A 13,024-nucleotide genomic window follows, 5' to 3' on the forward strand; every position below is an offset into this window, starting at 1 on the left:
ATTTTATAGAATCTATTACTCATTTGTTTCAATGTGTGACTAAAAAATGAGTTGATAAAGAGTAATAAAGAACTATCAAGGAAAATCATATATTTAAAAATTCAAAATACACCTCCAAACTACTAGAGTAATAGAAGAATAAAAATTAGAAAACACATACAACTGAAAAATAACAAAATAATAAACAAAGGTAATAAGATGCAACTGAATTTACAGTTTTACAAATTAACTATATAAAATTTAAAGCATTCAAAATAAATATATATATAAATGCATATATATGACCTTTTAAAAAAAGAAGGAAGTTTAAAAATTAACGAACTGCCAGGCATGGAAGGGTATACTTGTAATCCCAGCATTCAGAAGGGTGAATTTGAGGCAAGCCTGAGTTATACAGTGAGGCTGTCTCAAAAATTAAAAAGAAAAAAATTAGAAAAAGAGCAAGCAAAAGAAAGGCAAGAATTGAAATGGAAGATGAATATAAAACAAGAAATTAATAAAACAGGAAACAAAATATAATAGGACGAAACAACAATCCAAATCTTGGCTCCCCAAAACTAATAACACTGTCACATCTCTGGCAAAAGTAAATGAGAAAGTAAGGGCACAAATAATATTTGCAATAGAAAAGGAACACAGTTACAGCTGTAGTAGCTATTACAAACCTAATCAGAAAATTTCATCAACTATTTTAGGTGAAATGGATATATTCCCAGAAAAGTATGAACTTCTAGGAGAGTAAGGAATTTAGAAAAATTGTAACACCCATCCATTATCAAGGACACTAGATGTACAATGTTTTGTAACAACCAAGTATCCATGGCTGAAGTTGCTGCGGTAATATGTAACCTTTGATGAAAGTGATTAAAGCAACCCATGACATGAGGCACATGGCCATTTAACTGGCACCCCTAGGGTCAAGGGTCAGAAGGGGCACCCAGTTACAAAGGTTAGATATGATGCAGATGTACCAGCTGTGGGTGAGGACCAAACAGTACGAAGCTCTGAAGTCTAGGTCCAGAGTATGGCGTGGCGTTGACCTGGCAGATCTTTCGTGTTTTGAAGTAAGAAGAGACACCATGTAGATTTTATAAAAACAAACAATAGGAAAATCACAATAAAGCCAGTCCCCTAAGGTTCTAAAACAAGGCCATGCCATTTCCAAATAAGAAATACAAGCTGCTCACAAAACACCTCCTAGGCCCCAGACGGGACAAAACAGTCACTGTGGACATCGACTTACCCACGAGGAAAGGACTATGAGCTGAGTTCCAACCAACTCACCAGCCATACGGTTAGGCAGGTCTGGCAATATCCCAGAAGATCCAGGACTGAACAAAACAGGGACAGAGGGTACAAGCAGATGTCGTTACTGAAGCCTATACCATCCACTTTTCTTTAAACACGCGGGATGTCTTTAACAAGCAGTTAAGAAACAGGAAAACAATCCATAAGTAGGTCAGGTGAGGATATCAGTGTGACTCAAAGCTGAGCTGCAGCTCCGTAGCAACCCCAGTCAGAGACGCGTCCAGAGCAAAGTGGTAGATTATCCTAGCAGGGCTCTGGGTGAGGTACCTAAAGGAACAGAGTGTCTCACTGCTAGAAAACATCAGGATAGACAGTGGAGAGTGCTTTGGCTGGTTGGTCAGGGGTCTGTAAGAAAAGAAACGGAAAGATCAATGGTGTGAATGAATGGAGTGAAGACTTGATGCAGCTAGACCTATGAAAAAGCAATAGTTCCTGCAGGAGTTACACTAGTTTGCCGATATCTCGGTGGAGACCTCCAATTGCCGCGTACCATGCTCCCGTGTCTGCGCTCTGTGCGCTGGCACCCAGTTACAGAGCTTCCGGCAAGGGGCTGGAGGTTAAAATATAGACACACAGAGACAGGGACACGGGTCACCCTTGAATTCCCCAAGAATGCCCCCTTTACTGTGTGCAGGGGCAGATTATATAGAGATAGCCACGCCCCAGCCAAACCCACCAGAAACCACTCTCCTGCCATCAGGAACTCCTGAAGGTCTCGTGCTCAGAGCAGCTACAGGCACTCAGGTGAGGGGATTACAAGAAATTCAGGATCTGCGGTCTCACTGCTCCCAACACTAGTTCACACTTTTCCCTGCAGTATGGGAATTCTCACACTCTGTTTATTGGACTTTTTGGTTTTGTGAGTATTTGAGTCAAGCCTCTTAAAGGATATGATAAAATGAAACAAGCTGGAATACTTAGTCATACCAGCAAGAGTCTCTATAGCTTTGAAAAGGTTTTTATAGCTGAGAATACCAGGCTGAGCATATTCAAATGCAGATGCAGCTTGAGCAGCTGGAATTTACTCAACTTAATAAATGCCAGACCCTCCAAATAAAAAGGGAGGGAGGCAAAGAGAGAAATATGCCTCTCTTTTCTCATAAGCTTAAATCAGTGGATGCAGATAATATATATTAACATTACACAATCCTAGAGGTAAATTCACAGGGAGTGGTAAGAAGAAAACATACAAGAAAAACATATACAATGAGGGCCAGAGCCCTCAGTACTGACTGCTCCTCCACAGGACCTGGGTTTGATTCCCAGCACCCACATAGCAGCTAAAATTTGTCCACACAGTTCCAGAGAATCTGACAGTCCCTTCTGGTCTGCATGCATATGGTACACAGACACATATGCAGGCAAAACACCCTTAAACATAAAATTAAAATAAGTAAATCTCGAAACTAAAACAATATATATATATATATATATATGTATGTAAATAAACATAAGGAGGGAACTCAAGAATAAAGAAGTTAGAGACAGTGTTTCTGAGAAGCAGAGTAGCCACACAGATATGGGGGATGGGCTGGGGGGACCATAATTACTGCAAGTGACATGAAGTATATGAGAAATTCTCCCATAAAACGATAGAGGCACGAAAGCAAAGGAACCAAATCGGAATTTCAGACATGCTTAGAAGCCTGGGAAGTTATTAAAGGACTTAAATAAAAGATTGGTGTGCTCGGTTTGCCTTGGACAACACAGGCTGCAGCTTGGAGGATGGAACGCTCAGAGTAGGTATGAGACCTAGCTAGAGGTTATGACAACAGTCATAAACACATATGATTTCCCTTTTTTTTTAATAAGACTACTAGAAATTTTTGTCTTATATGGAGCTTGTACTCTGTTTATATTAGCCCGGGCTAATCTAAGAAATAGCAAAACCATATATTCACAATCATATTCATCAAATAGTAATATACTGAAAACATTTCCTGTTAACACTACAGACAGGGAAATGAAGACATGACTCAGACTGAGAAGCCAGAAGTACAGGAAATGTAGTGATTTGTAAGTAGAATGTATCGTAGGGAGCTGAAATCTCTGATCTGCATATTCCTCCTCCTCCTCAGGATGGAGAGCAGCCACAGGAAGGGAGGAAATGAGATACCATAAATGATGTCAGTAAGAATACAACAGGCTTTCAAAGAATTATTTTTAATTGCTATTTGTGTGTGCACATGCCATGTGCATACAAGTACTCTTGGATAACAAGACATCAGACTTCCTGGAGCTGTAGCTACATGCAGTTGCAATAATGACCTCCAGACATGAATGCCAGAAACCAAATGCAGGTCCTCTGGAAGAGCAGTGACCCCTCTCAACCACTGAACCCTCTCTCTAATCCCCAGGGAAGAACCTTTAAAGGTTCTCCCAATATTAGAATATTTAAAAAAAGAAAAAAACTCAGAACATGAAGATGCTGACATTTAAATAGCTATTCTCTTTGAAATAGGGTTGAGAAGGACTATTTGTTGTTAAGATTAGAGAGGGTCTACGTGAATGATTGCATATTGTTCTGCCCCATCCATCTGGAATATTCCAGAAGTCTTGAAGGTACCTTTCCGTATATATTGTCTAGGGTTTACAGAAAGCTCTTTGAAATCTACATATGCACATGAAGATAAAGCGATTAGGTGGAGGGTGTTAGCTCAGTGCTAAAGTATTTTTTCTAGCCCACTCAAAGCCCTAGGTTTGAGTCCCAGTACCTGGACCATTAGAACACGCAAGCACACAGAGTCCTGCCATTGGTGACATGTATGTATGTATGTGTGTGTATCTGCCTGTGTATGTGTTTCTGTGAACTAGCATTTTTGTCTGATTCTCTGTTCAGATAGCCCACTGACATTTTAAAATATAGGAGATAAATTTTCTTCAGAGTACAGAATGCTGAAGGGCATAGCCTTGAACGGATTCTCTCAGTGGGATGCTATAAACAAGTGAATGTGAGGATTCAAAACTTAAGATTCAAGATGTGTATGGTGTGGGGCCAGATAGCAGGGAGATAAAAGAACATCCCAGAGTAGCCATAAATGATGTTAGTCCCAACTACAAATTACACGTTGAAAAAAATATTTTATGTCAGCCGGGCGATGGTGGTGCATGCCTTTTATCCCAGCACTCGGGAGGCAAAGGGAGGCAGATCTCTGTGAGTTCGAGACCAGCCTGGTCTACAGAGCTAGTTCCAGGACAGGCTCCAAAGCCACAGAGAAACTGTCTTGAAAAACCAAAAAAAAAAAAAAATTGTCTTCAATACCAAATAAACATTTTAATTATTTTTTTTAATTCTTGGAAGTTTGCGTACTTCTGCTGTTCTTTAACCACATCTGTCTATTAATAAAGAAAAATTTTAAATGAAAATGTATAATACTGCATTAAAGATGAATGGCAACCAAATCCATAGTCGTAGCATTTTGGATGATAACAAATGAATAAGATAATTCCAAAATATTCAACACTAAGTACATTCTCACTGAGCCCATGAAACATCCACAAGCCTCTGGGCACTCTTCTACAATCTATTCAAAAGCCAAAGGGAAAAAGAAAAGAAGGCTGGTTTGGAGGCCTTCACTGTGCTGTGAGGGCTAGAGGGACCAACATCATTTCTCATTCTATAGAGGTCAAGGCTGTTGCAGAGAACATGATGTGGAATTTGCTAGCAGCTTCTTAAAAGATAAACAGGAAATACTATGTCTGGCCATGTTTAGATATGAAACACTAGTTCAGTGCCAATGAGACAGGGCCAAATCCAAATTAGTTTCTCATTTAATAGGCCTTGAACCACTTTCAATGTGTGTGTTCTGCTCAGTACTGTTCAGCTAAAGATCACCTAGATTGGTAACTCCTCCAGTCTCTGACTTCTGTGGTCTCCCAGAATAACTCCAGCTGGGATGAAGAGAAAGGATGCAGGTACATTTAATCAATTAATTTCATTTCTGAGCAGTAGTGCATAAGGAGAAATTGGGGTTTCTTTATTACCTAAGAGTTTGGTTTAACCATACTGACATAGTAAAAGATTATGTGCATGTTCATGCCTGCCTAAAATTCATTGATCTTTAAAACACAAACATATTTACACACCCATGCACACATACACACACATACTCAAACATACACACACTCAAATCTACTCTGTTTGGCCTGTACAAAATTTTTCCAAATACATGATCAATTGTTGGCATGAAAGGGTAAGAGGTTTCTATTGTTTCTGGGAAATTAGAAGACCTTAGAGCCTCCATGAAGGAGGCTATACTACCGGAAGGCCCCCATGGTCCCACTCCTGCTGACAATGCTGTACCAACCCCAGCATCTCTCCTGAAACTTCCTGTGATGATCTATATAACGGTTTCAGTCACCTCTACGTTAAGAACGTCTAGGCTGAAAGACGGCAGGAACTTGGAAGTCAGTGAGCACCAAAGGTTCAACTCGCCTCGGTACTGAACAGTAAGCTAAGAATGTTGAAGCCAGTGAGCTAGGTGAGATGCCAAAGAGCTGTGGGACCTGTGAGAACTCAGAGAGTGAGCCTGAAGTGGCTCCAGCAGGGACTGTATGCCTCATGTCAGTAACAGAAATTGTGAACCTGACAAACAATGACTTAAGGTAAAGGCAGGTGACTGATCCCAGCTATCCCACCTCAGTTCAGGTCCCAGCACTGGGAGAGAATGGAAATGTCAGGGAGAAATCTCAGTAGTCGCTAATTCATAAGAAAATAGGGAAAAATATTTCACCTCTATCAGACATTCACTATAGAGGTACAAAATGGTTTGGTATCATTTCCTGAATTAGAAAACACATATATTGTAGAGTCTAGCAATTTACCTACTAGGCATATGCCCAGAAGAAACTCCTGCATACATATAGAAAGAGATACATTTTAAGAATATGCAAACCAGATATGGTGGCTCACACCTGTAACCCCAACACTTGGGAGCCCAAGGTAAGAGAACTGTTATAATTTAGAAGTCAGCCCGAGCCATATAATGAGTCGAAGGCCATCAAAACCAAAAATGAAAAATAGTATAATCGACAGGAGAGTAGAAATGGACCATTATACGAACACAGTGAACTGTGACACAGAATGCAAAATAATACATGTCTGTAACACAAAAACAAGAAAAATTCTAATCCATGTAATCCTGGATTTGTGTAAATGACACATTGTTCTTTAGTTAAAGACAGCATAGAGATGAGGAGGAGAGAGGAAGAGAGAAAAAAGCATGAATTCAGTAAACTGTATGAAAAGTTAAGCAAGGAAAATCTAAAGCGTTCAAGATGATTCATTCAGGTATGAGCAGAAGAAAACTGCACTTTACGGCTGGATCCCAGACTGTGCCTTGCATGTTGTAGTCTTGTGTGCTTCTTGTCCTACTAAAAGTAAAATTCAAACTGAAAAGTTCAGGTCTGTAAATGTTGTTTGGAATGCATTTTGACATAAATTAATGGTCTTTCCCCAGTGTGAATGGTCCGCGGGGAATAATAACATGGTCAGTACTTGCAAATTATTTTTGTTTAAGATTCCACACTGCTTTAATGATCTGGCTTCCAAACTGGTTACTGTCCTGTTGCTCCAGTGCCATCAATTAACAGCTGGTCAGCAACAGTGACACCAAAGCAGAAGACAGTCTTCAAGGTCCTTCTGAATTCTAGTCTTTGGTTCTATTCTTTCCTACAGATAAAGTGTTGGTTTTCTCACACTCCCCAATAACACTAGAAAGTTCTGTGCCCATGCATGGAGTCAAACACGGGCATGATAAAAGAGGAACTGAGCAGACAGAGGTCCAGAACCCTCCGCTAGCTGTGGAAGCTTTCTTTCTGTGATATATAGACTGTGTTTCTTCCTAAGACTTGATTTGTTGGAAGCAATCCATTACTCTAAACAGCAAAGGTGAGGGGAGAGAGCTCAGAAACCACCACTCTAAAATCATATCACCTCATAAACAAGATAGGTTTTCTGTTTTAGCTTGTAGTTCTTTTAGTTTTTGGTATTATAATTACATCATTTCCCCTTCCATTTCCTCCCTCCAACACCCCCATATACTCCTACTTGCTCTCTTTCAAATTCATGTCCTCTTTTTCATTAATTGTTGTTATATGCATAAATAAGTACACAAACACACAAACACACACTTATTCCTAAATACTCTTATATCACTAATAGAAAAATAAAAGTATCCTTTGGAATGTTTTAAAGTTATCTTTTAGATTTCTAATGAGGCTATTCTTTGAAATTCAGGAAAGATAAATCCTAAGGAAAAAATTCTAAGGTAATATACCATAAGCAAAACTATCCTACAAGAAACAATGAAGTAAGTTATTCAAACTTACCAAAAAAAAACCCTGAACACCTAAAACTCACAGACAAAAGTAATTTTATAAATCTTGAGTGATATAACAAATATAATATAATATATAATACCTCCACCATATGCACAAGGCATTCACATCCTTAGAAGGAATGCTACAATGGAAAGCAATAAATTCATTACCATCTTAAATTTACACAATACAGAAATACGTTAAGAATCTCAAAAATTAAAAAAGGTGCATGGCAAGCTTAGTGAAAGGTTGTTACTTTTTTAATGTAAAAAGATAGGAAGAAAGAGAAATATTCTGAGAAGATGGAGAAAGAACATCAGGAAACGAGAGAAGAAACCGCAGCACTAGGGTCACAAAAGGCCACTGCCTATGCCTTTGTCTTACAGTGTTTTCCTTTAGTTTTTCTCTGCTAGATTCAAATTTTCAGGTAACAAGATGAATCTTCAACCTTCACTCAAGTGTTGTGAAAGGATTCTCTGCGTGGGGAGAGTCTTTTAGAACATCTTAGACATTGCTATATTTCAGTTCATTTTCGCGATTCATGTATTCTCACAGAACTGTGTAAATTGAGTACTTAAAAGGAAAAAAACTTAAAAATACCAATGAACTCTATTTAAGAGAAAATGGTTATGAATTTTCTTTTTTATATAAATTTATTTATTTATTAAAGATTTCTGTCTCTTCCCCGCCACCGCCTCCCATTTCCCTCCCCCTCCCCCAATTAAGTCCCCCCCCCAGCCCGAAAAGCAATCAGGGTTCCCTATCCTGTGGGAGGTCCAAGGAACCCCCACCTCCATCCAGGTCTAGTAAGTTGAGCATCCAAACTGCCTAGGCTCCCACAAAGCCAGTGCATGCAGTAGGATCAGAAACCCATTGCCATTGTTCTTGAGTTCTCAGTATTCCTCATTGTCCGCTATGTTCAGAGAGTCCGGTTCCATCCCAGGCTTTTCCAGACCCAGGCCAGCTGGCCTAGGTGAGTTCCCAGTAGAACATCCCCATTGTCTCAGTGTGTGGGTGCACCCCTTGCGGTCCTGAGTTCCTTGCTCATGCTCTCTCTCCTTCTGCTCCTGATTTGGACCTTGAGATTTCAGTCCGGTGCTCCAATGTGGGTCTCTGTCTCTGTCTCCTTTCATCGCCTGATGAAGGTTAATATTCAGGAGGATGCCTATATGTTTTTCTTTGGGTTCTCCTTATTTAGCTTCTCTAGTATCACTAATTATAGGCTCAATGTCCTTTATTTATGGCTAGAAACCAAATATGAGTGAGTACATCCCATGTTGCTCTTTTTGGGTCTGGCTTACCTCACTCAGGATAGTGTTTTCTATTTCCATCCATTTGCATGCAAAATTCAAGAAGTCCTTGTTTTTTATTGCTGAGTAGTACTCTAATATGTATATATTCCATACTTTCTTCATCCATTCTTCCATTGAAGGGCATCTAGGTTGTTTCCAGGTTCTGGCTATCACAAACAATGCTGCTATGAACATCGTAGAGCATATACTTTTGTTGTATTAAAAAGATATTCCTCCTGTTTCCTTTTAATGACATTCTAGTACCTGGGGGAAGGAATAGAAATACTAGAAGTTGAACTCCAGTAAAAGGAGTGCATGGAACGGTCCTTTAGCAAGAAAAATGATCCTAAAATATGCTTTGCAAAAGTCTCCCTAACCAAAAGTCATTTCCTAATAAATTTAAAGCAATATTTCTATTAGAGAGATGCTCAGCATCCACCAAATGTCTATGGGTTTTTCTTCATTTTCCAATACTCCTTTTATAGGTGGGACCATATGGCTACTTCTAATCAGTGAGCAATCAGAAGATGTTACTTTAATGGAATACACATAGAAGCAGTTTGAATCCAGGCATCACCATATAGAAAGCAGTGCCCTGTAAAATTGCCTAAGCAGTAGCATGGGTATTTGCATGTTGGAAAAATAATGAATCTTTGTTAAGCAACTGAGATTTCAAGGTTGATTTCTGACCTCAGTCTAGCTTTGTATATTATCAGCAAGATCTATTCTAATATGCACCTCATATTTCTCCACTCAAATAAAGGGAGGGTGATATAGATTACTGATCAATACCTTTTTCTGTAAAGGTGTAGACTGGGTTTGCTAGCTGCTTTGGTATATAAAGTTTAATTGAAACACAGTATTTTGTGAATCTCTTCTATGGATGTTTAATCCTTTCCAATTTGATCTCTCTGTGTACCAAGAAGACATGAAGATCAAGAAACCCAGAGAGAATAAACACATGTCTATGTGTTTGTTCATTCAAAGTAAACTAATAGAAAACCTAGCATTGTACTAGGAATCATACTAGGTACTAGGGAAACAGAACTGAATGATCACAGTAAAATCTTTGTCTCCACAGAGATTATTTCCAATAGATTGTTGACCCCTTTGGAGGTGAGGCTTATGCAAGGTGATAGGTATGGATCTGTAATGGCCGCTTTTATGTCCATGTAACCCAAACTAGAATCATCAGAGAAGATGGAGCCTCAGTTGAAAAAAATGCCTTCATAAGATCCAGCTGTAATGCATTTAATGATTAGTGGGGAAGGCCCAGGTCATTGTGGGTAGAGTCATCCCTGGGTTAGTGGTCTTGTTTTCTATAAGAAAGCAGGCTGAGCAGCTATGTAGAACAAAACAGTAAGCAACACGTCTCCATGGCCTATGTTTCATCTCCTTCCTTCAGATTCCAGCTTTAAGTACCTGTCTTGATCCCTCAGGGGTTAAATGTGACCTGAGAGTTGTAATATGAAATAAACCCTTGCTTTTGTAAGTTAAAAAAAGAGAGAGAATAATGGCAATAAGTATGATAGTAAGTCATTTAATTATTTAAATATGATAGTATGTATCCAATAATTATCCTAGGATCATCTATGGGGAATAAAGCAAAAGATTAATCCTGACGTAGGCCTAGAAAAGTTAAGACTGTCCTGTAACCTAAAATGTGAGTGAGAGCTAGTCAAGTAGAACAGGGAAATGGAGAGCGTGGGTTCCTAACAGAGGAAGATAAATGCACACACCCAAGGGTGCACGAATCACTACTACACATTTGAAGAACTGGCAGAGATTTATATGGGACACTGAAGATTTATATGTTCAAGACAGAGTGACAAAAGCCAAGGCCAGAGGAGATGAGAGATCATGGAGGAACGCCTGCAAGCTACTTTAAAGCAGTGGCAAATAAGCTTTCAAACAAGCAACTGATAAGACGATTGCAACAGAAAGTTTGCTCTGGAATGGAGTACAGCTGAAAGTAGTGGCGGGCATCTTCTGCATGACAGAAGATTGATAGAAGCAGAGAGGGGACTTCTGTTCCAACACATTTGAAGAGACAGGAGTTACAGGTACAGAGTCAACTCTTCTCAGATCCACAAGGTTGAAAAATACCAGATGCCAATTTTCAGACAGAGTGAAGAATCTACAGAAATTCCTGCAGCCTCTGAGAGAATGACAGCTAAAAAGGTGGTTGCCATTGCAGAACTGTGGGGGAGTGAGGCAGAATTCAAGTGGAGCCTTAGAAGCACCTCTGAGCTAGATGACCATCTCAAGTTAAAGTGGGGGTATGCACTAAAAGTCCTTGTCAGTATCCCCAGAAAATCCATTGCTGAAAGCTGGGTGGGACATTTACAAGGTAAATTACCCAAATCTATGGAGAGTGACTGCTGTTTGCTTTAAAAAAAGAGAGAGAGAGAGTGGAAATGGGCTCTGAGCTTCAGTGGAGGCTTATTTGTGTGCTAGAATAATGAGAGGAAAAAACAAACCTTATTAGTGCTTCATTAATCCTCTAGACATACAGCAGAGGCACTGTAAACTTCACCTTATAAATAAGGTGGGTATGAGGACCAAACATGAAATATGCATTTTCAGCAGAGATGATGATGCTATCATCATCCCCAAAGGAGTGAAAATTACCTCTTAGTAGAGAGTGGCAAAGTAATCTTAATTCTTACAGTGCTTTGTGCCTCTGAAGAACTTCATTTACAGAGTTCTAATTTAGGTATTCAAACTTCATGAGGGAAGGGACCATAACTGGGGTGGGGGAAGTTGTTCAAGAAAAGCTCCTTTGGAGTCTATAATGATAAAAAAGACTGAGAGATGCTGCTCTAGAATACTCACAATTCTAGATTGCGCTGTGGAAAGCCTGAAACTAAACCTTACTAGGATCTTCAGAAGAATCAATATGTAAATTTGGGGCACTCAAAGCTTTCCAGAAAACCATTCTACCAAAGCATAAATTAACCAAAGTTCAAGCTGATAGATGCTTTGTTTTTATTTGTTTGGTTGGTTTGTTATTATTTTTTTTTTTTGAGACAGGGTTTCTCTGTATAGCCCTGGCTATGCAGGAACTCACTCTGTAGAACAGGCTGGTCTCAAACTCACAGATCCACCTACCTCTACAGTCTCCAGAGTGCCGGGATTAAAGGTGTGTACCACTATGCCTGGCTAATCAGCCAATATTTTAACTACTTTTAAAATGACTGTACATGTGCATGTATGACCCTCCCAGGCACACGCACAGTGGCACATGCACACAGATCTCAGCAATATTCTATATCATACTAAGCAAAATCAATACAAATGCTACCATGTTTTTTTCAGTTAGATAATCAACATAAACCAATTATGAAGGTAATATTGTTTGGTTTAATGAATAAAATCATGAAAATAGCTAATGTAAATATGTTGACACATTAAAAATGTGTTTGAAGAATAGAAAATAGAGTCTTAATTACTGAACAAGTGAGAGAAGATTCTTATAAACAAAAAAGAATCAAATCTAAATTATGAGAAAGAAAAATACAGAGACAAAAGAACTTAACAAATCTGAAAGATATTCTAGAGAGAGAGAGGGCGGGGAGAGAGAGAGAGAGTATTCAAAGATGACAAGTGTAGAGGAGAACAAAGGAAAGGGGAACAAAGATTTACAAGAAATGATAGCATTATAAATGGGATTGGTAACTCTGTAGGAAAAACAGGTTGACATTGTTGCAAAATGCAAAACACGGGATCACAATGTGGAGATTGTAAGGGATCAGGTAATAAAATGACCAGAAAAATTATGTCTAGATAATTTGTATAACTGATTTTGTTGTTAAGTAGGGAATATATTTTTCACACACACACATACACACACACACACAAAACAAAACAAATAAGGATCAAAAAACCAAAATATTTTTTTAAAAAAACCTGTGGATAGGATAGAATCTAAAAGAGTTGAAACATTAGATAATATTATATGAAATGGAAAACTGGACTTAGTGTAATGAGTCCTATACTGTGCTGAATTAAATACAAGTATAGGCACATGAATTAATGTAAAAAAAAATAGGGCTTAGTCTGTTCTTCCACAATTTAAGTTCAGATTTACAAGACAATACTCT

At 38.8% G+C, this 13,024-nt stretch overlaps 1 protein-coding gene across 2 annotated transcripts in view; it reads right to left on the bottom strand.

Annotated features, from left to right (window-relative positions):
* Cpq (carboxypeptidase Q) overlaps window positions 1–13,024 on the bottom strand; it is a 361,963-nt gene that overhangs the window by 319,755 nt on the left and 29,184 nt on the right. The window contains exon 2 of one of the 2 annotated variants that reach the window (XM_075961232.1): window positions 1,244–1,653. The exons of the other annotated variant lie outside the window; for it this stretch is intronic. Coding sequence (XP_075817347.1) covers window positions 1,244–1,291 — 48 coding nt within the window. The 5' untranslated portion in view covers window positions 1,292–1,653. The remainder of the gene's footprint in view (window positions 1–1,243; window positions 1,654–13,024) is intronic. 2 annotated transcript variants of the gene reach the window in all.

This window comes from Microtus pennsylvanicus, chromosome 2 (genome assembly GCF_037038515.1).
Source record: "Microtus pennsylvanicus isolate mMicPen1 chromosome 2, mMicPen1.hap1, whole genome shotgun sequence".
NCBI classification, from domain to species: Eukaryota; Metazoa; Chordata; class Mammalia; order Rodentia; family Cricetidae; genus Microtus; species Microtus pennsylvanicus.